Source organism: Pezoporus occidentalis, unplaced genomic scaffold, assembly GCF_034315485.1.
Source record: "Pezoporus occidentalis ecotype Australia unplaced genomic scaffold, CSIRO_AGI_Poc_V1 ctg293, whole genome shotgun sequence".
Taxonomy (NCBI): domain Eukaryota; kingdom Metazoa; phylum Chordata; class Aves; order Psittaciformes; family Psittacidae; genus Pezoporus; species Pezoporus occidentalis.
This window is the reverse complement of record NW_026914863.1, coordinates 177,394-204,527: the sequence shown is the minus strand read 5'-3', so window position 1 is coordinate 204,527 and position 27,134 is coordinate 177,394. Positions and strand designations below refer to the sequence as shown.

Sequence of the window (27,134 nt, the reverse complement as noted above, 5' to 3'; positions counted from 1 at the left end):
CTTTCTGGGAATATCCCCCCTGGGACCGCTTTCCCAGCTGAGTTCTAACATCCTTTCCTCGTCCTCAGGGAGAGGGGACCTTCTGCTGGCCGGCCTGGCACCTCCCGCATCCATCCCAGTTATGCCGAGTATTATTTTTTTCCTCTTGGAAAAGGAAAATAGGGAGTGGTGGGTTCGGAGAAACTAGCTTAAGAAGCGCTGGACTTGGGGCAGGTGAATCTAGCCCTCATCACGGAGGGATACAGCTCAGACTAACGCTGGTTGGGGTGAGCAACGCTGACCTACTGTTAGCATAATTGATGAGGTAGTTAATAAATTCATGCTCTTGTTAAAGGGCAGGTTTAGGTGGAGCTGGCCCAGGCCGAGTCTGCCGGGTGCTGGATCTGAAGGAAACCCGTGACTGTGGAATCCCCTGGGTCGGTCCGACCCTGGCCCTGTACTCCCCGGACTACGCGTCCCTCGAGGACGCTGAGCTGAGCTCTCAAGGAGCCGGGAGAGGGGCTGGCCTGGGGTGAGAAGCCAGGTCCAGAGCTGTCCCATCCATTCCCACCCAGCAGAAAGGCTTAAAGGAATCTCATCAGCGAGACACACTTCTGCCCCGGGGACCACATAGAAACACCCGATACCAGGTCCCCAGAGCAGTCAGAGAAGGAATTTTGTTTGCCCGGGAGAGGCAGAAAGAACTTTTCTATCTTATCTTAATTGTCCCCTATTTATTATATAGCTCGGAGATAGCCCCATGCTTGTAACTCATTAAAAGGCTCTCCTGCTTTTCTTTGGACTCCCAAACTCTGGAGCATTTTTCCATGTACTATTTGCTTTTCCCTCTTCAGTTTTTAGCCCCAAATATAGCTTAGCAGGCTATGATCTAACCAAGACACATGCCGGGGCTATAAATTTCTCTGACAATTCCAAGGGACAAGTCCTTTTTGGTGCTAACGATGCCCGCAGCCAACCACGCACCACCAGCGCCAGCAGCGCTTCCTATAAATCAACCCACCAGGAGCCAGAAGTGACACTTCTTAACGCACGACACAAACTTTCTCTGCAGAGGGTTATATTTAACTCCAAAACGAAACGTCTGAAGACTCTGAGCACCCTGGAGCCTTTGGAAATGCCTCATTCCTTCTGTGTCACCTACAACAGAAAAACTTCCCTGTCTGTCGCGGGTAAAGATTTCCTTAAGGAGTGTTTCCACACAGCATCACCAAAAGAGGACACCCGTGGTTTAGGGGGTAGGAATAACCGCTGTCTCCCCCCAAGACATGAGTGAAAATCAAGTAATAAATACGATGAAAACAAAGGAAGTATTTGAGGGATATAGGACAGATAATTTGGGAATCGCCACCTTTTCTTTGCCCACCTTCCCTCTCTCAACTGGCCAAAAATGAGGTTTTAAAGAAATAAATGCAGTAGTGAAAGAATTCGGCTCCTCCGGCGCCTGGTTGCTAACGATAATCTGAGTTTCCTTTCTCCTGCGTGTTAGGAGGGTCTGTACCGAAAAGGGGTCCTACACGTCCTGCACAAGGGGAATTAAACCCAGTCACGGTAACAGCGGTGATTTCCTTTCGCATCCAGGGCAAGGGGAAGAGAAGGGAATTTGGAAACGGGCTTCCCACTGCGACTGCACGCACGTTGGTGCTGCGGGTTTCGAAAACACCGGGCAGTCGCCACCAGCCATGTACTTGTGGGGAATAACACAGCACTTTGGGGGCCCAGCTTGCGCCGCAGCCCTGCCCGCGGCGGTCAGCCTGGCAGCCTCGTGGGGGGACCCAGCATCTTCCGTTCCGGCGCACCCCGAGACCTGCCCTGTGTGGTACTGCCCGGGCTCCCCAGGCAGGAAAGAGAGACGGGAGAGAGGCAGCGGCCCCTTCGCTTGAGGACACGGCTCCGCACCCCATCCTTCGTGATCCTACAGGTACCTCCGCAGCGGGAGAAAAGAGCCTTTGCCAGGGTGACCACGCACGTCCCCTGCTCGGCTCCATCCCCGTTCCTGCAGCCCGGACCCTGATCCGCTCCCTCGGGTCAGCGGTTCAGCTGCTTTTCATGGCTAAAATCATGATCCCACCTTAACCGAGCGTTCCATCTACCAGAGAAACTCCGTGCTCTCACCTCAGAGCTGCCTCAGCTCTGAACTCGGGTTACCCTTCGCTGAAAGTAGATGTAGAGCAGAACTTTCCCCTCCAGAACTCCATAGCAGCGAGCTCCCTCCCAGGGCACAGCTGTATTTTAACGACATAAACCATCTCTTTAATGCAGCAGTGGAGTGAGATCACGGTGGAAAATGAACAGACAACACGAAACAATTGATTCAAGGACGGAATAAACATCTATCCTTTTCTTTTCTTTAACTTTACGCCCATTAATCATCTATTAGAAGCATCGCTTAAACGGAATACATTCATTTAAACGCGAGTGCAACGTAATACAAAACCCACTTTTGGAATCAAATTAGAAGTGCATTTCTCTTGCAAGGGAAAAGGCATAAGAGTCGCTTTGAATCTTGATATTCACTTTCGGTTGGTTAACGTTTGTTACACCCCAAAATTTCCCTCTTGTACACCTCAGCATCAGCAAAGATGCAGAGGAGAGGAAGAGATGAATAAATCCGCACGCAGCTCTGGAAATAGTTTCTCGTTACTCTTTTTATTGAAGGACGAGGGTTGCAATTGGCCACAGCTCACGAAGGGGGGGGGGGGGGAGGCTGAGGGAGGGAGGGTGATGCTATGGCTGCCTGGGTTGTAGTTTCTTAACAAATGTTACCCAACGTGTTGCATCAGCCAAACCTACCAACTCCAGGACGTGTTTATGCTGCCCGAAGTGAACTTTTGGCCTGGGGGAGAGAAGAAAAAGAGCCCTCCTGGTTCTTCTTCGAGGCTGAGTAACCAGTAAATATCCTGACAAGTAACAAATGGCTGTGGGCGTCATATTGTTGGGTGCTCTTGTCTCCCTTCTGCTAACAAGTAAATAAATGTTGCCTACCTATGTTTCCATTCTTTGAGCAGTTGAGTGGCCGGCCCGAAGTCAGTGTCTTTCCACCTACTCATCAACTGGACCCTGTCAGGGGAAATCTCTGCTCTGGGAGCAGATTTGGGGAAAGGTTAATCAGGTTTGCCCTGGAAAAGCAGATTTTAATGGTCCAGAGTCGGGTATAGCCCTTAAGACACCGTTTGTTTTCAGTATAAAGTGTGTGGGTGCACGGGAGGAGGGATGGAGAGGAAGATAACAGATAGACACATGGATCATTTTTAGTTCTATTCCTCTAATTGTAAAGCTGGGCATGCTATGTCTCCAACAAAAGCCATTCTGTCTTCCTAACTTTATTTCATACCCTCATTAGAATATTGATTTAATTACATCGCTTTTACCCACACTGGCCCTAGACACAAAGCCGGGCTGGCAAAACTCAAACACATGAAGCGCTATTTTCCTTAGGAGACTTTATTGCACGACTCAGCCCGGAAAAGGCCAAACGTGTCTAAGCCACTTCCTAGGGGAAAGTTTGGAAGTGAACAAGAAAGCATCCTCCAAGGCTGGGAGCAGAGCAGCCGGCCCTCGCCACCTCTTCTCCCTCTGTCCTTTTTATCCTGACATGGACCTAGGGTTGAGGAAAACCTTTTTAAGTTGGGGCCAGGGGACGTTCTGCTGAAATTGGTTTATCACACAACTTGGGGGCTTTTTTAGCACTTAAAACAGTCGTGGATGGTCCTAGTTCTTCCCCCAGCCCCTCTTCCCCTCTACATCCCCACACCCCACTTCCCTCCTCTCCTTTAAAGTCTTTGAGGAAAGATTTTGACGTATTCGTGTTGTTATCAGATTGATGGGCAGGGTTTGATTGAAACCCCTTTGTCATGCAAATGTCAGGGCCTTGATGGATGAGCTCAGAGCCGTGACAAACTTCAGGAGCCCCTCGCTCATTGGGCTGGGCCGCCCCCCGGGGCCGCCCCCCCTGCCCCGCCGCGGGCTGCGGGCTCCGAGGGCCAGCGCTGCATGGAAGGAAGTTTTACAGCTTTGACATACTATCTAAAGGTTGTAGGGCAGGCGGAATCCCCCCCAAAACAGGCTGACCCTCCTCCATCAGTGGCAGATGGACAATACTAGGATGAACTCCTTCTTAGAGTATGCAATTTGTAACCGTGGGACGGGCGCCTACCACCACTTGGAGCAAAGCTCCCCATCCTTCCCCCCTTGCTCAGGTAGCCCCGGCAGGGACACTTTCAGCGGGGACGGGCGCTTTGGCACAGGAGGGAGCGCGGCCGCGGCTGCCCATCTACCCCAGCCCAGCCCCGGCTGCCGCCCTCCCTCCTCCGGGCGCTCCGGCCCCGCGGCGGGCGCTGCCCCCGCCGGGTTCCCGGCTGGGCATTGCGGCCCCAGCTACGGGCACCACCAGCTCTTCCCCGGGCAGCAGGACGCCGAGGGTGTCTACTTCCAGGCGGCCGGGTACTGCTCCAACGCGGGACCCAGCCTCAGCTCCCTCGCAGAGAGCTACTGCGGGGTTGTGCCGGCCCCCGGGCCGTACCAGCCGCAACACCTTTATGGGCAGGAGCAGCCCGGTTACTTGCCCGCCGTTTACAGCAACCTCTCTCCTGCTTTAAACGAGGACAAAGACCCTGCGTGTCCCCCTGAGCCGTGCCCCAACGCCGGAGCCACGCAGACCTTCGACTGGATGAGAGTGAAGAGGAACCCACCCAAGACAGGTGAGTTTGGGGAGCACAGAACCGGGAGGGGGGGAGCGGGTTGCAGCTTGGTCGGGAAGGGGTGGCCTTCCTCGGGTGTGGGCCCAGGGAGCTGTGCTTGCTGTCCAGGGGATGGTTTGCTTTGGGGTTTGGTGGTGGGTTTTGGGTTAACACCAGCTTGGCGTTGTGAAAAGCCAGATAGAGATTGCCCAGACACATCTGAAGGGAGGGTCCCTGAGCTAAGTTTCCCGTAGGCCTAATGCTATTTAAGCCCAGCTCGGAATAGGAAACGCACCAGGCTTCCTGCTTCTTTCCACAGCCGTGGCTTCCATTTCCCCTATTGTTCAACTTCCGTCTCCCCAGTCTTCCTTAAACCACATCCTTTCCTCCTCCTCCTCCCCACATCATGATCCTTGCCCTCCCACTTCACCCCACGCACGTTCAGGTGTCACGGCAAAGTGCAGGGAACTGGAGGGAAGGGCTCCAAGGGAAGGGGACAGCTCTGTGAGCCGGGGTCCGTCCTTTCGGGTCGGAGGCCGGGGGTGCCGGCCAAGGGACCGGGAGGATGCTCAGGAATCGCCCTGGCTGCTCCTGCCCTGCTCCTCTTTGCTCGTCCACAGCTAAAGCGGCGGAGTACGGACTCCTGGGCCAGCCCAACACCATCCGCACCAACTTCAGCACCAAGCAGCTAACAGAGCTGGAGAAGGAGTTTCACTTCAACAAGTACCTCACCCGGGCGCGGAGGGTGGAGATCGCCGCCACCCTGGAGCTCAACGAAACTCAGGTCAAGATCTGGTTCCAGAACAGGCGAATGAAGCAGAAGAAGAGGGAAAAGGAAGGTCTTGCCCCGGCCACTGCCCCCAGGTCTGCGAAGGAGGCGGGTGAAGCCTCGGACCAGTCCACCTGCACCTCCCCCGAGGCCTCCCCCGGCTCCGTGTCCTCCTGAGGGGCAGCTCTCCCCGCAGCTCCCGCAGGCTTCCACGTTCGGCGGGGCCCGGCCGCACACACGCGTCGGGCCGGCCCCCTTCTCCCACTCGAGTTTCTCTTCCTTAATTTATAGACCCCTGTAAAACCACCGGCCCCCGACGGAGCAGCCGGGTCCTCGTACATCCCAGCAAGAGGCGTTTGTCTCAGGGATGTTCCTCCTCTCCCTTTCCCCTTCCCTATAGGAACTGCACTTTCAACTGCACAAACTTTAAAACGAATTTAGTTTTCTCCCGTTTTTAAAAACGAGCACAACGACTTTCGCCTGCAAGAGCCCTACTTTTGATACGGTTTTCCTACTTGTAAAAAGGTTTTGGGCATTTATTTCTTTCCTTTACATTTCCTGTATGTATATGTCGGAACGGGATCTGAGGAGCCCAGGATGCCGCTGGCCTCTGCACAGACCCCCGCATCTCTCAAACCCCGCAGTTCCCCTGCTGCCGTTTTGCACTATTTCTGCTTTACAGGGTTTTTGTACACGCTTTGCGACTGGCACTGACTTGGGTTGTGCCATCAGGGGAGCGGGACGAGGCGCAGGCTGGCCTCGGGGTGCTCTGGGCAACGGTCGCTGTCGCAGGAGGGGTCGGCGACAAGGCTGGGGGGGCCGCGGGGCTCGGCTCCCCTCACTGGCTGCTATTTATTGTACGTCTCGATAGCCCGAAGCCTTGGAGCGAGGAGCGCGGCTCCATGTGCCCCCATCTCTTTAGGCTTATCGGAGTCCGATAAAAACGTTATTGACCCATGGTTGAATTGTTTCCCTTACCCACGAGAAATTTTAGGGTAGGACGAACTGAAAAACAAGGCGGCTTTTGTTAAAGATTGTTTTGAAGGGAAAAAAAAAACCCAACCGTCATCGAGAAAAACCAGCGGTTTCTTAATCGGAATCTCCCGTTTCCCTTCCACTCCCTTCCCCGCGCTCTGTATCTCGAAATGGAACTACCTCAGCCGAATAAAGTTTACTTCTCCCACATGCCAGTCCCCTCCACTTGATGCGAAATGGAAACCTCTCCTATCCAGGGACCTGCAAGACACGGGGCGGGGGGTGTCCGGGCTCGGAGGGAGGAGGAGGAGGAGGAAGGGAAAGGTCTCCTGCTGCTGGCAAAGCTCCCGAACAAACTCTTCCAGCAGGCCCTCCTTACCCCGCTCCCCCCGCCAGGGACGGTCAGGATCGGGCCCGAGTGGCCCAGAAGGGACCGGAGGAAAACCGCGGCTCTTTCCCACCCGAGGGCAGGGTGCGGAGGGACGGGGCCCTTGGGCGGGCAGAGCCGAGCGGGGCCGGCGCCCGGGTTTAGCTCTGACCTTTTTACCTCGAAACGCCTCTGGGATTTCCAAACAAGCAAACAGAGGAGCTGCCAGGAGAAGCCATTGTCCTGGCTTGGTCAGATTTGCAAACCTTTGCTGGGGGCTGTGAGTGGGGCAAGGAGTGAGCGAGGAACCTGCTGTGGCCGCAGCTCGGCGGTCCCTCCCCATCCTCACACCGCTCCTCCGCCAAAGAGCGACTTTTGAGCGTTCAATTCGCTCAGAGACAAGGAAAAATGAAAAAGGAAGGGGTGAAAAGGTGAAAAAGGGATTTGTTACGTTAGCGGTTTGCAAAAATAGCAGGAGAGGGAATAAAAAGCACCAGCAGCCAGAGTGACTCCATAACCTGTTGGGTGTGAGTCGGCTCGGGTTAACCTGGTCGGTTTGGCTTTGGTGAGCCCCTGGTACCCGAGCTGTCTCATGGACACACGGCGCCGCGCTTTCGGGTCCCTCCGGGCCCGGGGAGGAGGGCAGCACCGCCCGGGGGGGGGTTGGCCGGAGGAGAGAGAAAGGCCGGCAGAGAAAAGGGGGTTCGGACGTGTCAGTGTGTCGGGCACAACAAAGGCTCCCGGCTCCCATTTGAAACTCAAAGGGACTCTCCGGAAGAGTCCGCAGAGACGGTGCGGATTCGCCCTTACATATGTAACCCCCCCCGGGCTCCCCTCAGCCCTTCCCCTGCCCCCTCCCTGCCCAGCCATCACCGCACACAGCTCAGTCCCCCCCTTCCCCGCTCTCCCTCCGAGGTTCTCACGGTCCCTTTTGTCTCAGGGGCCCGCAGCCCACCGCTGGGACGCAGGAGCCAGCGGAAGGTGCCCCCGGGACACCCGCGGCTGGGGGTCCCTCGCCCGGGGGGCCCCGGTGCTTCAGTACCCACACAGGTACCGAGGTGTCCATAGGAGACCTGAACCGTGGCACGCTGCACAGGCTGCACAGGAGGAGGCCCAGAGGAGCCTTTGCAGACCTGCACGCAAAGTCCCCCCCGAGACTCAGCCCGGTTGCTTTAGTTGGACTTCATCACAAATATGAGGCCCGCACACACTCCTTTGTTTTATAGAAATGATACAAACCAGCACCATTATTTGTAATGTAATATATTCCCATATAGAATCATAGAATCCCAGACTGGTTTGGGTCAGAAGGGATCTTAAAGCTAGTTGCAACCCCCTGCCATGGGCAGAGACACCCTGCACTAGACCAGGTTGCTCCAAGCCCTGTCCAGCCTGCCCTTAAACACTTCCAGGGATGGGGATATCTCCATGTGTGTCTGTCCTTAGGTCCTGGTATTGCATTTTTCATGAGCAGGAAAATTAGCCAAGTCCCCCTGTATGCTCGCACACAAAGCCACGTCTTAATGGAGATTTATTCTTTTAATATCCCAAAGGAAGGGGCAATTCCCAGTTAAAGAAACGTAACTGTGTAAATTACTCATGGCAGCGGCATGTTGGAGCTGCTGTTCCTCTGCAGGAGGAGGGGATGGGAAGGGGCAGGGAGAGCCCCAGAGCAGGGACCCCAGGAGCACCCCTGGTGCTCTGGCCAGGGCCATCTGTTCCTTACCCTTTGGTGTGAAATGCTTCTCCTTTCCCCTAAAGCATTTGTTCTCACAATGTGAGGCCCTTTTGATCTCAGAAGAGGACATTCTATTAAATAATAATAATAATAATACCAGGAAGAGTTCCTTACTTTCAACTCCACTTTGCTGGCTGCTATTAACTCTGCTCCTGAAGCCTATTCACACCGAAGTGTGAAGCGGTCCTGGGGTGCCTGTCTGGGGGCAAACCCATTCCCTCTGTGACCTACTGTGGCCAGGTTGTGCTATAGCTGGTCCCTTTGATGCCCTGAAGTGGAGGAGAAGAGGGGAGGAAGCCTTCTGAATTGCTCCAGACTCGTTTCACGCATTAAAGTGGGGCAACCCCTTTCCCAGCTCTCAGCAAACCCAGAGCAGGATGAGGGCAAGGCGTTTTCATCACAACACGAGCAAGTCAGAACTGAAACAAGAGCCTGATCCATCTTCTGTGAGTGGCACCAGGGCATCAAGGTGCCCACGCACCTGCTTACTCATTAACATCGCTGAGGGAGCTGATACACCCTAAATCAGGTCAAGCCAGGAGGGGTTCTCATGCCTGCTGAGTTTTCTCAGCATTTGGACATGAAAACATGTTTCGGTGTCACAATCTGAATCAGGCAAGAGACCTGCAGCTGCTCTCACACCCTGATGGGGTGGGAGAGCTTGGCCACCAACACCCTTTCCTCATCCCAGGCACCTCCCCTGTGCCAGCAGCATGGTTGGGCCAGGTGCTGGGAGTGGGGCATAGATGTGGTTATTGGGATTACAGATATTTAGAGACAATGAATTTCACTTGTATTTGTATCAAACACACAGTATATTCAATTTGGGGGATTGATGCTGGTCACCTGTGCTTGAGTCTGTGGTCTTGTGTCTGACCCCAGGTCCTGAAAGGGCCACCCTAAGGTGCTGTCCCCTTGCTCACCCTCTGCCCCTGGCTTTCACCAACACAGATATTTCATCACCAATCAGCTTCAGGGTTGCTTTGGCCTCTCAGGCAGGTGAAATGAGGTCTGGGGCAAAGGGCTCTGGTGGAAGGAACAATTGCAGGAGTGAGTGTACAAAATGTTTCCTTGCTCTTCAGAGGCCTCACCTATCCTTTCAGTTTACACTGCTCTGACAGCTCCATTTCAACCCCAGCCTTCACATGGACTCATTCAATATTTACTCAGGCTGATGGGTTTGCTCACAACTTGCCTCCATCAGCCTTGCTCTGTTGGGTTCCCTTCCCCTCGGGCCCCGGTTCACACAAAGTTCAGCCTGGAATGAATTCACCCCAAGATGGGCCCAGCTTGGCCTGAGGACCAGCGCTGGGGTCAAGCCTGGGTCTCTGCACCCCAGCCAGCGCTGCTGCAGGCAGCTCTCAGCACTCCCGGCCGGGAGCCTGCTTTGAACAACTCTTTGGGGTTAAAAATGAAACAGCTTTGGGCCAGGGAAGATGCAACGAAGGCAGGAGCTGATTTTCAGTGAGGAGAGCGCAGGTCAGCCCTGCGGGGAGGATGCAGAGTTCCTCTGTGCGAGGTGTGACAAGGGACAGCTCTACAGCCTCAGTACAACTGCACCAAGGGGGGAAAGGGGTATAGAAATATATATACACACAAACACACACGTCTGTCTGTGTATGTAAATAAAGATACAGCATTAAACATATAAATATATAATGAATATCAAAAGTATTTATATAAAGTATAAAATGCACTCATATATTGTATAGATCTGTATAAATCTGTATTTTTATATGTAAATGTATATCCGACACAAGGGATTAAAACCTAAACTAAGTGAAATTCAGACTGATTTCTTTCTGCCTAAAACCACTACAGGGAAGTTGGCTTTAGGTAACAGCGAGCTGAAATCTGCCCCAGCAGCAATAACCAAAGTCTTTCCTGCAAGGCTTTTATCAGAGGGGCAAATCCAAATTTGACGCAAAGCAGAAACGTTGCAGATGGGATAATTCCAAACCCCGTGCGGGCTCCCGTGGGAAGGGAAGCAGACAGAACCACGAGACAAATCCAACGCGGCTCCAGAGGAGAGCACAGCAGGGGCGGTGAGGTGCGGGAGGGAGCAGGGGATGGCTGGGAACGGTCCCGAAGACTTGGGATGTGCGGTGGGAGCCGGATCTGCCCCTTTCCGGGGCTCTGGGTCTCTGGTAAAGGCAGGGACCCTTTGCTGCGGGCTTGGCATAAAGCCCGGGCGAGTTCCCAAAGGGTTTGGGGTGAGAGCCAGGGGTAGGAGCTGGTACCCGAGAGCCAGAGGATCCCAGGGAGCGCAGGGTTTGTCCCCAGAGGAGCGGCAGAGCACTCCTGAGAGCAAGGAGGCTGAGGTTTGAGCTCTGAGGTTGCAGCCCTTTCCCGCAGGATCGCAGCACCGTGCGTGGGGAGGCTCCCGAAATCCCACCCGAGGAGGGTGAGCTCCCTTTCAGTGGCCATAAAGATAATGCAGGGAGATGTAACGGGTCTGTTAATGGCCATTCAGCGCCGGCGGTTACCACAGTCCCTGTGGGTTAAACAACCCAGGGAGGTGGGAAAACACAAGCGTTGTTTTTTTGGGGGGGGGGGGGACGACGACGACACAAAAAGGGGAGGGGGAGGTTTGGGAATCCCGCACGATTCCCAGGGGCTTTCCAATCATTCACCCATTCCTACCCCGGCCTCGCCACCTTTCCGCTGGCAGCCCCAGGAAAAGAGCATCGTCAGGAGCGAGGCGCCGCTTCCTTCCACCGGAGAGGCGGCACTGCCAAAACCCGGTAAAAGAGCGATTTCTGCACCAAACCCGAAGTCTCTCTAACTTTTTGCTAGGCGTTCAACGAGTCCCTTATTCTTGCCAAGCTGCAAGAGCCAAGGCACCAAGGAAACTCCTTTCCTTAAGGCTTTCCCTCATTAGAGATGGGAGCAGTTTCCCTCAAACAAAAGCCCGGCTCTTAACTTCGGTTACGGTATTAACACAGGCGGAGACACCGACCCCGGGGTTTGTAAGAGCAAAAGACAGGAAAAAAGTGTTTTTTTAACGGCACTTTAAGGAGGTTTCGTTCGGAAGGATTCGCGAGGGGTCCCATTCACCCCGGTGAGCGGCACTTCCCGGCTCAGCCTCGCTCTGCATCACCGTCCCCGCATCCTTAGCAGCTTCCCCCGGGGTTTCCTCGGGCTCATTGCTTCCAAATTCTATCGCCCAGCCACTCTCCCCCTTTCAGGTATTTCAGGTATTGCCCCTCTGAGCTTAATGGGCAAAGAATAAACCAGATCTTTTCGTGCATTAAACATTGTCCTAAATTACGGCAGTGGCACTTGTATCCCTTCCCTTCCCTTCCCTTCCCTTCCCTTCCCTTCCCTTCCCTTCCCTTCCCTTCCCTTCCCTTCCCTTCCCTTCCCTTCCCTTCCCTTCCCTTCCCTTCCCTTCCCTTCCCTTCCCTTCCCTTCCCTTCCCTTCCCTTCCCTTCCCTTCCCTTCCCTTCCCTTCCCTTCCCTTCCCTTCCCTTCCCTTCCCTTCCCTTTTCCCTTCCCTTTTTCCCTTATATTATTATTAATGAATTTGGTGAGGCTTTTCCTGCAGTTTGGAGGAATATGCTTGCAATGAAAACATCTCTTTGATGGATGAGGAGCTGGGCTTTAAATCAGGCCCTACTAATACAAATGATTTGAATATGCCCCTTGTATGATTTATTTGGCATGTATGAAGCAGTGAGCTCTGTGGTAAGACTCCATTGTGGAGGCTGGGTGCCTACGAAGTTACAGGGGAGCTCTTTCTGAATGGCTTGTCACATTCACAACAGGGCCAAGGCCGTATGTATCAAGGACAAGTAAATCTCTTTTCCCCTGACCCATACTCTCCTCTCCTCCACACTGGACAGGAAGCTGACAGTGCCATGGAAATCAGCAGGCATTCTCTGTGTGTTTTATATTGCTTCTGCTGCTGCATTCAAAAGCCCCAAACACAACTAATACAAAATCAATGTTTTCTCTCAGGATAATGAGGGGAAAAAGGCAGGGAAAGGCTGAGATAAGGTTCTGGACTGTGCACGCTGTTCTCTGGATGGGGAGGCTCCTGTTCTGCTCGGCGCTGGGCAAGGGAGATGCTCTCTGCTTTGGGCTCCTTAAAGGCAGCACGAGAGGTACCACAGGAGACAGAGCTGGCTCTAGTGGCTTCTGCCCTTTGCTTAACTCCCGCAGCTGGGAGGGAAGTGACATTCCCCAGGCAGGAACTGCAGGTCCGGGCAGTGCCAGGCCTGGGAGGGTGATCCCCTCTGCAGCCTTCCAGTGGGAGGCACAAGGAGGGGGTTGTTAGGGACCTGAATTTTTGGGATGTCTGACCCGCTGTGTTAAGCTTTGGCCACTCACACATGAAATGCACCAAGAGCCCCGTTTTAACCAGCCTGCGCTTTTCTGTCATCATCAGCACCGGGCATAAATCAACTGCACAGTCTTGGCTATGAAAGGTATGACTGGAACCTCATCTGGCTTGCCTCTCTGTGCCAAGGCCTCAGCACCCTGCTGTGCTGGGCTGTGTTCCAGATGAAACACATGCTATTAACTGTCTTTGGTGGTCATCGTCTCTCAGGGAGGAGAAACACAAGAAGGGGGTATATGTCACTAAACACATACATTCGATGCATGCAAAGCGTCTGAGCGCCTTTGGGCTCTGTCTTTGCAGGATCAGAGTATTTCAGGTCATCATCAGCATCATTTCCACAGACTAAAGTCTAAATGTTGCTCCTTCTCAAGACCTTCGTGCAAGTTTAAAACTCGGAAATAAAATTGGCCTTGTACCAGGTACTTGAACATAAAAACTTAATGCAGCGATTGGGGATCGACAGCACCAAGCTGCAGCTGCTGCTGTTTGTGGCAGTATAGTCAAAGCTGTGGATGCTCTGTAGTTTTCTTCTCCTTGTTCACTAAAAGGAGAGCTTATGAAGGGAGAATGAACCCCTCAGGGTTATTCCTAAGGTGGGGAATGGCAGGGGAAGCTTCGCCCTGCCGAGGTTCCTTCCTTCCTGGTCTTGGGGAGTGGGAATCCAGTGTCAGTAACTCTCTTCATCTCCAGACTGTATCACTTGCAATGGGGTTTGCTTGTGTATTTGTGTTCTTAACAGCAACCCCACACTTCTGCTGCTCCTTGGGGCTGCTGAACCCAGCTTCTGTGACACCAGAGAGACTTTATGCTCAGTCCCTGCCAGCCCAGTGAGTCAGGCAGCAGCATGAGCCTGCTCTCAGGTATGTCCAACACTGCCCAATTTCTGCTTTTTGGCACAATCTTCTTCTGTGGTGTGGCCACGTTACTGCATAAAAGGGGAGCTGGGGGGAAGCATTCCAGGGCCCTTTACTCACTAAAACATCAAAACCACGGAGGTTTTTTTGTCTGCTGGGTTCCTCCCAGACGAAGCAGACAGAGATGGTTGCAAAACTTCTCCTGCTATTACTGCAAAAGGGCTTTAATAAAAAATCACAGCACACACGTAAAGGCTCCCAGCGAGATAAAAATTCCCCTTGATCTGCTGATAGGAAGGAATCTACGAGAGTGGCAGATCAAAGGGAGAACAAAGGCCAAACCTTTGAATAACAAAAGCACTTACATCGCCTCTTCTCCATCAGTCCTCGAAGTTATATCTCCTTCCGATGTTCTTTGGGGCAAAAGATTTCCTACAGTAAATACTTTCCAGAAATCCACTGTTGCAAGTAGCACAAAACCCCAGGAAACTTGGGGCAAAGGAGTGGGATTGTTTTCCATAACGTTTCTTGGAGGCTCCACATCTTTCAGTCGCTTATCAGTTCTGAAATACAAGGCACGAAGTCTCCAGCACCATTGGGACCAAAAGGTTATCAGCATGTAAATACCTGAGCTGGAAAGACATGTTTGAGAAAGAACAGATAACATTTTAAACATACTTATAGCCCGCATCCTTTCCAGCTTTTAGCCCAATTTCACCTGAACTTTCACAAGTAAAGGTGTGCTTCTCATAACTCAGCAGATAAAACCGGGTTTATCTCTCAGCTCGAGAGCCATAGAACCAGCGCTGTGATCACCTCTCTGTTATTTGCTTTTTGTTAGAAAGCATCACCCAGCTCTTTCTTTCAGTAAAGAGTTTTTCAACATGAATCTGAGACTGAAAGTGCAGGCCCAGGGCAAGCTGAGTGCCAGGGGTTTTCCTGTCCCTGACAAACAAGGAAACAGAGGCAAAAGCCTACAAGAAATGTGGAGAGGGACTTTTAACAAGAGCATGGTAGTGATCAGACAAGAGGGAATGGCTTTAACCTGCCCGAGGGGAGACTGAGCTGAGCTCTTAGGCAGAAGCTCTTCCCTGTGAGGGTGCTGAGGTGCTGTGGCCCAGAGAAGCTGTGGCTGCCCCATCCCTGGCAGTGTTCAAGGCCAGGTTGGACACAGGGGCTTGGAGCAAGCTGCTCCAGTGGAAGGGGTTGGAGCTGGATGAGCTTTCAGGTCCCTTCCAGCCCAAACCGTTCCATAATTCTATGATTCTATGAATGTGGCTTTCTCTTCTCTGTACAGGGGAAAATCAGACAGAAACCCCACGATTTCTGGTTCTCAGAAGTAACCAGCAGACAATGTCAACTCTTAGAGGACCATAGTTCTTTCTATCTAGCCCAGAGGCCAAGGCTTCCTGTTGGAAAAGGTAAACGACAGCTCAATAGGATATTTTCAAATGAGGTAGAGAGAAACCAGCTCACACAGTGTTTTCTCCTTCTGTGTGGTAAATGCCTTGATATTATAAACTGGAAGGGAAGGGGCTGGTTTGTAAAGGAACACAAAGGACAAAGCTGTAACTGTCATTTAAATGCTGGGTAGGCTTGTGGGGTGTGGAGAGAGCCGAGTCCAGGGCACCATCCATCTTTTAGAGAGAAGGTTGGCTCTGGTCGGGTTGAATCACGCTCTAGATTTCACTGCCTGCATTGGTTGGATCTCTGCTGACTGTAAAGGGGTTTTGGGCAACCAATTTAGGTGAGGATGGCTTCAACCTAGGCAGTGGCTACCCCTTGGAAGCTGGGGTGCCCTCACTCTTGGTGTAAGTTGGCATCACCCAATCAGCTACAAACTCACGCAAGGAGAGAGCAGAGTCTTCAGCAGATGACCCAGAAACCAGGACTGCATCACAACTGTTTCAACTTACAGTGGAGTGATGAGACAGTAAAGAACCCACTCAGATACAGGGAAGTGAGCCTGACTTCAGTTCCCTTTTCCCTCTCCCTTTTCTCCCCTTCCATCCACGCAGATGAGGCTGATCCAAATCCTGGTACTGAATCATGAGTCAACTGAGTCATGATTTGCACAAGTTTCTTACAAAGGGGAGATCTGGGAGATCACATAACTGCTGATGGCATTTAGACCAAAGCAGAGCTGGTCCCTGTAGTAAATTCCTTACTTTCTTGCCTGCTCAGCTTCATAGCATGTCTCATAAATCTCTGTTTGAGAAAGATCACACGTTAGTGGTTTATCTCTGGTATGTGCTACCCCATGTTTTCCCACTCACAGCATATTAGCCTCACACAGGTGGGGAGAAAGCAAAATAAACATTATCAAACCAGGGCATCAAATATTTAGTGTAGAGCTTTCTGAGTGCTTCAGCATGAGTGAGACTGTTTAGATATCAGATGTTCTCCTGCCAGCTCAAACGAACCACTGCTGAGTAATGGCTACGGTCCCCCAACCACCTTTGGCCGTCAGTGCATTATCACCCCTGGCCTTTAACTCTCTGTCCAGGGCAAGAATCGCTTTCTTAATCCAGCATCTCAGCCTAAAGCTGTTCCAGCTGAGCCAGGGGATTGTTTACAGAAGGTGCTGGCTCCCTCCCCTCCACCTGGTTTCTGTCTGGGCCACACTGTTAGGGATGAAGGCGCTACATCATTTATCTTGGCCTCATTGCACAGGCAGGTCCTGCTGTCACTGTGCTGGTGCTGTGCGGAGGTGCAGCATCCTGATAAGCACACTCTGCTCGCTGGTGGGTGAGTAGCTGCCCGGCAGCCCACAGATGATCTGTGCTGTGCTTGATGCCTCCCGGTGCACGGAGTGCTGCGGGACATGGGATCCAGCTGCCAGGCTCCAGCAGGAGTTTATGCACAAGGGTCAAGTGGTTCTTGTGTTCAAGGGACCAATAGATACTAAATACAGGGGTTTCGTGTCTTGAGGCTGGTTTAAACACCACCATAACCCCAATGGGTGTCCTTTGCTTTTTCAGGGGCTTAGGGCTTCAAAAGCAAATGGGTAGGCATACGAATCGACTTTATGATAAGGGCATTTGAAGTGACTGCTGTCAGGAGCAGTTCATTTGCAGCACCTCCCAGTACAGCAGCCGGTGCTGAGTCTCCTGGAGAGACTCCCCCAAAGAGAAACAACGGTCTGATTTCACACAGAAAGGACAAGGCAACAGAGAGCTGGGCTCAGTGACTTTAAAATGGTCTCTTTTAAATCACACACGTCTGCTTCTCTCCTCATATTGATTTCCCTTTGCTCAACAAGTGCTCTTGGCCGCTGAGAAGCTGGCTGAGGCTTTGAAACCTCTGAGTAACTAATCTATTGTGTCAGTTTGCAGCGTTTCATAGGGAGAAAAATGGCAATGCAGGAAAGCAAGCCCAGCCTGTTTAGATTGAAGGAAAGAAGCTGTGTCAGTCAGCTGACAAACACGGTCATCTTTCTATCCCCAAAATGCAGGCTCATCTTGTTCATAAAGATGAGTGTTACAGTTTGGACCAGTTTGGGGTGAAAAAGGAGATTTTCTTTTAGAGTTGGGATGGTTTCCTTTCAGCCACCAAAGCCTTTGTGAGGAGGAGCACGGGCGACCTCTTTCCATGCGACACCACAGCACGCTGACAACACTGAGGATTTGTTCTCTGAACACCTGATTTTGCAGACAAGACGCAGATAAACAGCAACAGCTCCTCTTAATGAGCACAGCAGCATCTCCAGATAAACTGTCACCACTTGTGTCGTGCCCAGCTTCAGTATCACCATGGGAGGAAACGCCTCAGAGCCTGCAAAAACACATTCCCCTCTTTCCCTCCTCTTCCCAAGGTTAGAAACTGCAGAAGTGATGGTTTTGGAACAAAGTAGAGATGAGGCTGCATCCACCTCATCTACCCGTGGATGAATAGGATGCACAAGGCTCTAAATTGGACCAGTAGCTTGGTTCTAAGATCAACCAAGAAGTTTACGATCATAAACATCTGCAAAGAGAACCCTTCAGGCCTTTGGTTAGACACCTGAAAATCAACCCTCTGGAATCTGAGAGCAATACATGTACAGAATGTGCTGGAATCACTGCCTCTGCATGAGAAAAGCCAAGATGGGGTTGAGACCGTCACACATCCTACATTGCTTCCTGAGTCCTGGAGCTCGAAGCTCCTACTGTCCCAGCTGCTGTTTCACCACAGAGCAAAGGGGAAGAAGATCCCAAATGTTAGCTTTGGGTGACAAGGTTTTACTGCCCTGCAAAATAGGAAACATTCTGAACCAAACGCCTTTTTGCTCTTCTCTGCTTGAACATAAGGTCCTGCTCAGGAGAGCAGCTTCTAGATGCTACCACAGCACAGATTAACAATTGGGACCATCAGGAATGTGGAGACCGAGCCTGTGGCTGTGGCAAGGGCTGTTGGTGAAAGGGTTTGACATTTCAAACAGACCTACACAGAGAAGTTAATATCGGGGGGTTTGGACTGAAATCAGGAGAGTGAAGCAAGCTGTGTTTATAGGGGGAGACTGGCAGTCTGATTTTCATTCCTGCTAAGTCCCTGTACAGAAATTCCTTTCCCATCCACTTCCGAGGCGCTTTTTTCCAGGGCAAGGCACTGTAAAGGCAGTTCCACGTAAATGAGAATCAGGCCATCGGCGCGAACGTTACCCACGGCTGCGGGCGTTTGCCAAGCTTCAGTCCCCCTCTAACATCTGCTGAGGAGGAGAAATTCATGAGCCTCAGCACTTAAAGGTCTGGGGTTTTTTAAAAGCCACATCAAGGTCCCGCTCAGCTCTGCGGTGACTGCGGAGCTTACTGCCAAGGAGCGCATTTCTTTGGACAACATCACAAGGGAATGTGAAACGGAGCAGAGATTAAAGCGTGGCTGAGGTCTGAAATATGTAGGGGCCGGTTTAATGCAACCAGGTGGAGACTGTCCAGTGCTTGGAGCTCGCCGAAGGCCCCTTTGTTAAACATCTCAGTCTTCCCACTTGGGATTTGAAGAGAAGCTTTTCCCCATTGCTCTCTGTGGTTTACAAGAGGTCGGTGGAGCTGGGCCAGTTGACACGAGCTCAGAATCTACTTGATGTAAGTGCACTTTTCTCAGTAGTGCTGTGACGTGCACCTGAGATTCACACGGTTTTATAGCCCCTGAAGTGTCAGTCCTTTGTCTCCTCTTTATGTGATTTCCTCCCCATCCTTCTTCCCTTCGTCTCTGCTGCATTTATGCTGCTCTGTATCCAGAGCTTCTGGCTGCTCCATTTATCACTAAGTTTAGATACCCAGTAAAACTTGAAAGAGGAGAAACAGGCCCCACAGCCATTGTAGGCTTACCAACCAGCTAGAAAGGAATCTAGGACCTATTTTAGCAGGATCTTTCATAGGCGGATTGCTCCTTCCTTTTCTTCGCCTCCAATCTAGGCTCCTACCAACAGTTCTTTGACATTCTGCCCCAGTGAGTGGTTGGAGATGAAGGCAGAAGGGTTATACTGGTAATGCTGCTGCCAATGAAGTGATGCTCTGTGATCAAGCAGCATATACCTGTATATGCCCTCCCAGGCCATCCTGGAGAGCCCGGTTTAACTGGCTAGCTGGCAAATCTTGACTTTTGGTATTAACTTCCACCTGCCCATTGCCAGCACCGTGTGGAGCCAGGGGGAGCACGGGAAGTGGCTCTTGGAAGGAGGTATCAGAGGCAAGACTCTATTCAGGAGGGGGTTTTTGTGGCTATTGTAGGCAAAATTGCCCCCTTCCCTGTTCCAGCAGTCAGGGCCAGTGCCCCTCCTGTCGTGTCCCTCTGGTCGTCGTGGTATCTGTGTCTCTCACTGGGGTAGAACCCTTGTTGCAGTCACCTGTGCTCAGATGCCATTGTGAAGCGGAATTAGACTGGGAGCGTTGTCTTTCTCTGCTGTTAGACCAGGGAGTAGTCTGTAATTCAGCTCCACAACGGAAGAGCACCGCTCTCTCTGCCGCGTGCACAGACCTATGATCTGGGGTCCTAAAATTCAGGCACCGCAGGTTTTGTCAGTACTTTCCTGTTGCTCCAAAGGCCTCAGTCACGTTTCGCACCGTCCCCCTCCCTCGTGCACAGACAAAACGTGATTTCAGGCTTGGCAAGGGCTTGGAGAATGGTCCAGAGCCTTTCAAAGCGAGCGTGGTGTCTGAGTTCAGATGCTGTTCACTGCTGCCCACAGACACTGCATCGCTGTCAGCAAGCTCTTGGCAGGGATCTCGCCTCCCTCTGGAGAGAGGAGATGCTGGGTCCTTGGCGCAAACAATCCCGCGAGCTGTGCAGGGATGAAAGCAACGGAGCTAAGGAAAGAGAACCCCGGTAAATCTCTGCATGTGTTGAGCGAGACTGTGGCAAAGGGAATGGAATGAAACCAGAAAGCTGCCTGCCGGGGCGGCTGGGACTGTGGCAGTCCCTGTGCTGGCTGCAAATCCTCAGCGAAGATGCCTTCTGAGGGCTTTCAATTCAGAAGCTGCAATGAGGCAGCGGGCTAGGATTTCAAACCCTTTGAGTCTTGCAAGGATGAAGTAGTTTCCCCTCCCCTTCCCCAAGTTCACATAGTCCTCGTCGCAGTTCTTTCCCTGGAAGGGTTTTTTTTTGTCCCTTTTGGATAGAAGCAACTTTCCAAAGTTGGGAGGGTAAAAAAAAAGCCAGGAAGAAAAGCAGGAGCCATTGCGGAGGTGAGCCTGGGCAGCTGGCACTTGATTTATGAAGTGCTGAAAAGCATCTTCAGAGCTGTCATTTATCTTAAAGCTCTCAGCCTAAATAAACAAAGAACACCCCCCTCTTCCCAATTATAGTTATAGTAGAAACAACTCCAAAGCCTAATAGCTGGCGTCTGAAAGCAGCACCCTTCCACCCCCAGCCCACAGATGCACCCTAGTGGGGCAGCGCTTCCAGCCTTTCCCGGATCCAGCTAGCCTGGCCCTTCTCTCCCACGCCTTCTGAAAGGGAAATCAGATCAAAAGCTATGGGGAAGGCAAATCAAAAGCAACAGAGCCATCTCAGTCCTGCTGAGGAACTGCAGATCCACAGCGTGCTGGCGCAGAGAGCTCGCCCCATCGCTTGCATTAGGTCCTCTTCAAACAGCAAAAGGGCTCCCCAGGACTTTGGTTTTGGGGTCAACTGATGCTGCGTTTTTCCTGGGCTGTGCTGCATTTACCAGCCTAAGGGAGCTGACCCTCTTGTTTCTGCTCAGGAAGTTGAAGAAGTGTTCTTTAACTGCTGGTTGTGCGATCAGGTATGGGCTCTGCTTTAGTTTTCCACCACGCTGAAATCTCTAGGGATGGAGTGAAAATCCACACCAGGAGCTCTCCCTGCTGCCTCGGAATAACTGGGATCTGGAAGCATCATGGCAGCGGACGGCTCAGTGGCAGAAACCCTCCAGCTGGATGGGCCTCAGCATCAATCTCTGGAGACACAGAGAGCGGAAACCAGGCTTGCAGAATTCCTTCTGGGACCTGATTTTCCTCTTGCTCTTGTTGTAGCAAGAGGTCACTGAAGGAACTGGACTCTCAGCTATTGCAAATAACCCGAATTCCACTGAAGGAAACAGGAATACCCCAGCTGTAGCTGCTGAAGACAGGCCAAGATAGAAACATGCCATTATCAAAACAGTGTGATAAAACCCCTCTACTGCATCCACACTCTTCATCCTTCTACCTTCTCTAGTGTCCTTTTGCTTGTATTCCCTTCCACAGCACTAACACTGCAAAGCCCTTTTTCACATGACACTGGTCATAAATAATGTTTACTCACCCCCCTTTGTCAGCAAATACCACGTTGTACAAAGATAAAACACAACCAGAAGATAAGCTCAGGACCAGTCCTGGTTTTCTCGGCTAGATCTCAGGAAGGATATCAGCATTTTTGTGGTTCTGGAATTGGGAACGCAGGGCCAGGCAAAGGGAGCTGCTCACAGCTACCCAGCAAGCTGACCGGGGGACAAAGTGCAGATCTGCTGAGGCCCGGTGCCCCATCGCCTGTCAACACAGCTTGCTGCTAAAGCATTGATGGAGCAAATATTAAAAGCACTTCAAAATACAAAATGAGGTCATTTTGTAAGAAACCATCTCTCCCTGAATAGCTTGAGCTATTATATTATGTATTATATATTATACCTGTATATTACCTATATATTCTAGGTAGCTGAGGTGACAGGGAGCTTGAACATCTGTTGAATGCCTGCCCTTAGAGAAGCAGCATGAAAGGAACTATGGTGATCCGAAACCTTTTGAATCATCAGAGCAAGTGCCCAGAAGAGCAATAGCCGAGAGGCACATCAAGCTGCTCATAAACTCTCCTCTTCAAAAGCAGTCTAATGGAAGTTAAAGCCAGGCTGGTTTTAATTCCCAAGGGTCTGAATCACCTCTGTGCCAATATCCTTAATCCTCTGCTGATCAGGAATGGTCCCCAAAGCATGCTGGCAAAAGCCACGACTGGAGATATTCACTGAAGTGAACAGATAGAATAGATATTATATAGATATTATACAGATATTATACAGATATTATATGCAGAAACTGTTTTAAGGGCTGACCCACAACCACAGGGATGCTTAGAGAGAGGTCCTACTCCCAGGAGCAAGTGCTTGGAGAAAGGTTTCCTCTTGTCTCTAGTGTTAAGGTCACTGTCGACCAGTAGCTCTTAGGGCACTACCCGGTGGGAGTTCAGACACGCAGCCCTTCTTTCCAGGGAACTAAATGCATTTTTAAGTTAGATCTGTTCTTAAGGCAGAGCTGCTCTCCCCGGTGGAGGGGCTGAACCTCAGTGCCACGTTCATCGCACTGGATGATGGATAAAAGGTCCAAAACCACTAAACTGTCGTGGTCATAGCCCTGCTGCTGCCTGTCCAATAGGCACAGACCCCGGATTCCCTCTGACACATGGGGTAATCAGTTACCTTCCATCCCCCTCAAGGGCAGAAAACGGTGCTTAGCAAGCCAACATTGTGACTAAAAATATTTGACAGCAGCGCTTTAAGCTCTTCAAGCAGCTGCATATTTCTCTGTTCCTGCTCAATCTGAAGACGTTCTTATCCCTGTCTCCCAGGTCTGCTTTCAGGGAGAGCAAGAACAGTCTTTTCTCTCACCCGTATCTTTCCCTACAGCCAACATCCCACCCTGTAATCTCGGTTTCTCCATCCTGCATGAGATTAACCGCTTGGGTCTATCAGCATTGCTAAGACTCCTCCATACCTTTGATCAATTTATAGCTCTTCTTTGTACCTTCTCCAGAATTTGTAAATCAGATAACTCCTTCTAGCTAACAGATAAGTGAGTGAGTCCAGATGTACCAGGCTCACCAAGAAAGCCCAGGAGATAATGTTAGGGATTCCACATGCATGAAATCTGGATCCTTGTCTAGTGGAAGATACCAGTGTTTCGGGACTTGTTTTTTTTAAACAGAATCCTAAATGGGATTATTTTCAACCAGAAGCCACAGCTGCATAGCTGATGGGAAGACAAAGGGAAGGAGAGAAGGGAGATGGAGATGAGAGTGAGGAATGGGAGGTATTTTATGGAGATAGGAAAACCTGAAGTTGTAGCTTTTCTGGGAGGGATTTATTGCACAACTTGTTTCCTAATACATGAGCTCTGCAAGTATTGAATTGCACCTGCTCACTGGGGGGCAAAAATGGGAAAGGAAAAGAAAAGGGAGAGGAAATGAAAGAAAAAGAAGACTTAAAGAAAGGCAAAAGGGTTACTCTCTTCTGCAAAGTCATTCTGGACTGTTTTGGACAGTCTGTTCCTGTGTTTGCACCAATTCAGCCTGCCTATTGCTGCTTGCAGGAAGAGAAGAGCTGCATCTCTTCACCCAGAAGAAGCAGGAGGAGGGAATTATCCCGGGCTCAATTGAAACTGCATCCAGCAGAACTGTGGGCCTGTTTCTTCCTCCAGCTGCGAGCCATCTGTAGCTATCCCTGATTTTGTTTATCTGGAATGAACTGATAGCTCTGAGGGGTGAGCACGCTGCAAGGCGGAGAAAAAGATTTCCAGGTCGCCATCAAGAAGTGGTCCAAGTGGATCAGATGGGAAAGGAGGAAGCTGACTGCTCCTCACAGCCATCATAACAGGTCGCACAGCAATAAGGCAGTGACAAGTCACATCCTAATAGCAATATGAGCAATGGGGAGAGGGACAGGGAAAGAAAAACGTTTGAAAGCATCCTCTGTAAGCCTGGAGTCAATAGACTGCAGTGAATGTGTGTGCATGCAGGGTGTGAGGAGGAGGGTGCAGGGCAAACATCTGCCTACTGGAAAGGTTTATGCACTTCTCCAGGCATCTACTCCTGGCTCCTGAAGCAAATGGGATCAAATTCAGCCCAGCCACCTTGCTACCCAGTGTTCTCGTGCAGCCCTGGTGGCCTCTTTCTTGGCTGTGGATACAGCAAGCAGAGCTGGTTGAATTTGCTCCAGTGTGAGCACAAGAATTAATAATGGAGCAACGGGTTTGAAAATCATTGGGCAAAATGATTTTAGTAACAGAGTAGGTTCTGTGTTTCACCGGGCCTGTTGTGCTCCCAGTCCAGCCCAGCTCTGGCCATCCCTCAAGGTGTACTCTAAGTCCTCAAGGTCATGCTGGGAGGCTGCCTCAACCTGGGCTCTAAAGCTCAGGGGAAGGGGAAAGCCCCAGCTCAGCACGCACGCAGGTTCTTGCTCCTCGTCCGCCGCCGAAGCCAACTGTCCCCTAGCCCAATCCATCAGATTGTCTAAGGTCAGCTCTTTCTAAATGCACCGCAGATTCCGAATCTGGATGAAAGCTGGCCTAACAGATGGCAGTGTGGCCAGAAAGCATGCGAGCCACATCTGCGCTCAAGCCCATCCTCATTTCCCAGAAGAGACGAAGCCACTTCTGCCTCACCTTATCACCAGACACCTTGTAAAGATGGAGAATGCTGAGGCTGCAAGTCCTCCTTTGCATTACTGGCACAGTCCTTTCTGCAGCACGCAGATCCAGCAGCACTCTCCGTCTGCATCAGGGCAGGAGTAAAATGGGCTGCTAGAAATGGGGTGCTGCAGCTTTGCTTTGGTACCTGGGAGCAGCGATACAGAGGGGAACACAGCACTGCTCCAAGGTATGGCCACCCTCAAAAATGGGCGCTGTTTTTCAAGGGGATGCCAAGCATTTCTGAGCCTGAAACCCCAGCAGCTTCCCTTTAGATCAAGTGATTGCTGAGCATTTCCAGGAGGCTGACTCAGTAACTTTGTGAAACCACTGATGCCAAGTGCTCCTGTGTTGACAGGCCGAGGAATAGCAGTTTATGGTCTTCCCTGTTCACCAAAAGAAACCTTATCTCTGATCCTATAGTCACCCTGAACAAATGCAAGGCCTTTCTGGGGGAGATGCGTGTGTTGTGTTAATTGCATATTTTACTGAGATGAAAGGTCTCAGCATCTCTCAGTAACTTCCTCTGCTTCCTTTTGTTCTCTGGAAGCCTCATTTTTTCCCTCCTAATATTTATTCATGAGGATTTTTGCTTTCAGAAGCTTTCGAGCAGCTGCTCCTGGTCTGATGGAATTCACTCAGCAGCAGAGATGTCTTTTCATCTGCTCAGAGCAGCCAGCTCCACCATCGACAAGCATCTGCTTCTCTGGACAGGACTCCAGCTTCGGCACCATTAATATGCATTTTATGGAGTGCAATGGAACACATGTGCGATCTGCAGGCTAAAGAGTCCACATCGTTCTGCACATATGCACACCTGCATGCAAAGGGCATGTTGTGGAGCCAAGATCTTGCTCTTCACAAGATGGACAAGGTTTCATGAGCCGCAGTGACACATGAATGTGGAATACGTGTTAGGACTCTTGGCTTCTTTTGGCCAAGTTTCTCTTTGCTGTAACTGCGAAGTTGAGATTTTGGAAGTGATGGTTGTGAGATGAATTTTGATGGCTCAATCCCAGAAGGTGGAAACAGGCTTCAGCTTTATCATGGCAAAGCAGAAAGGGATTTACCTATAATTTCCTGGCAGGAACTTTTCTAGCAAGAAGGGACACAATGAAAGTTCTATATAGGGTCATTATAGTATTAGTAACACAATGACAGAAGATTTCACCTTCTATACTGCTGTGCTCATTGCAGCACACACCACTGAATTCATCTATACATTGTGGACGTGCAGCTGATTTTAAACACGCAAAACATCTGGACTCACGGCCACATCTGGCAGCTGGAGAGCCAACCACCTGCTGTGTGAAGTGGCAGCTGCACGTAGGGAACAGGGATGTACAGCCCAAAGAGGATGAATTCGGGGTCAGAATGTGCCATAGAATACCACACCATTGCCTCCTTGGCTCAGGTACATGTCGCTCTTCTCCTTTCCAAAGTTAGGGAAGTAAGAGTTAGCAGAAAAAATCCCCCCCTTTTCTGAATCCCCTTCACCCCCAGGGAAAGGAACAACATTTCCCCTGGAAAAGAGGATTTTGCAATTCCCAGGCACAAAAGAAAGCAGGGGATGAGATTGGAGATGCTACATGGAGTAGCCATGAATGCTTGATCCAGTGTCCTCAACATAAAAGGACATGGAACTGTTGGAACAAGTACAGAGAAGGACCACGAGGATGATCAGGGAACTGGAGCACCTCCTGTATGGATAGGCTGAGGAAGTTGGGGCTGTTCAGGCTGGAGAAGAGAAGGCTGCATGGAGACCTCATAGCAGCTTCCAGTGTCTGAAGGGGGCTATAGGGATGCTGGGGAGGGGCTCTTCATTAGGGACTGCAGTGACAGGACAAGGGGTAACGGGTTCAAACTGAAACAGGGGAAGTTTAGATTGGATCTAAGGAGGAAATTCTTTCCTGTGAGGGTGCTGAAGCACTGGAATGGGTTGCCCAGGGAGGTTGTGAATGCTCCATCCCTGGCAGTGTTCAAGGCCAGGTTGGACGAAGCTTGGGTGAGATGGTTTAGTGTGAGGTGTCCCTGCCCATGGCAGGGGGTTGGAACTGGATGATCTTAAGGTCCTTTCCAACCCTAACTATTCTATGATTCTATGACCTATGTGAAACTCATCTTTGTTTTGTCTCCAAATATCCTGAGGCTTCCTTGACTTTATTTGAAGAGTCTCAGCTCTGAAAATAGATAGGAAAGAAGAAAAGAAAAAGAAAAAGGAGGAAAGAAGGCTGAGACTGAAACATACGGACCAGGTTCTGCTCTGGGGCAGAGCTAACCTCAGAAAGATGAGGGCAACTGAGGTAATTGCTTCATTCTCCTCCCGCTTTCCCCATCAGCTTCAAGAGAGGAACCTCTGGGTAACAACTGGAGCAGGATGATTTTAGAGGCTGCACCTTTCAGAACCCCCCCCCATACCTCTGTGCCTCAGTCTCCTCTCTGACATTAAAGTGAAATAAATGAAATGCATCCCCCCCTTCCCCTCCCCAGCCTCCCCCCCAGTTTTGGAGCGCCTCAGGTGAGTTGCGCGGTGCAAGTTGGA

The 27,134-nt window shown here is 51.1% G+C and overlaps 2 protein-coding genes across 2 annotated transcripts in view; one reads left to right on the top strand and one right to left on the bottom strand.

Annotated features, from left to right (window-relative positions):
• Positions 1–27,134, bottom strand: part of ATP5MC1 (ATP synthase membrane subunit c locus 1) — a 253,514-nt gene that overhangs the window by 167,585 nt on the left and 58,795 nt on the right. The window lies entirely within an intron of this gene.
• Positions 3,880–6,621, top strand: HOXB1 (homeobox B1). The gene is made up of 2 exons (XM_062626504.1): positions 3,880–4,697; positions 5,297–6,621. The coding sequence occupies exons 1-2, from the start codon at positions 4,088–4,090 to the stop codon at positions 5,620–5,622; spliced, it is 936 nt and encodes a 311-aa protein (XP_062482488.1). The 5' UTR covers positions 3,880–4,087; the 3' UTR covers positions 5,623–6,621.

Bases quoted from the DNA above. Each gene is read 5' to 3' on its own strand.
- HOXB1 (XM_062626504.1), top strand. From the start codon at position 4,088: ATGGACAATACTAGGATGAACTCCTTCTTAGAGTATGCAATTTGTAAC. The intron at 4,698-5,296 runs GTGAGTTTGGGG...GCTCGTCCACAG, and splicing joins GAGGAACCCACCCAAGACAG to CTAAAGCGGCGGAGTACGGA.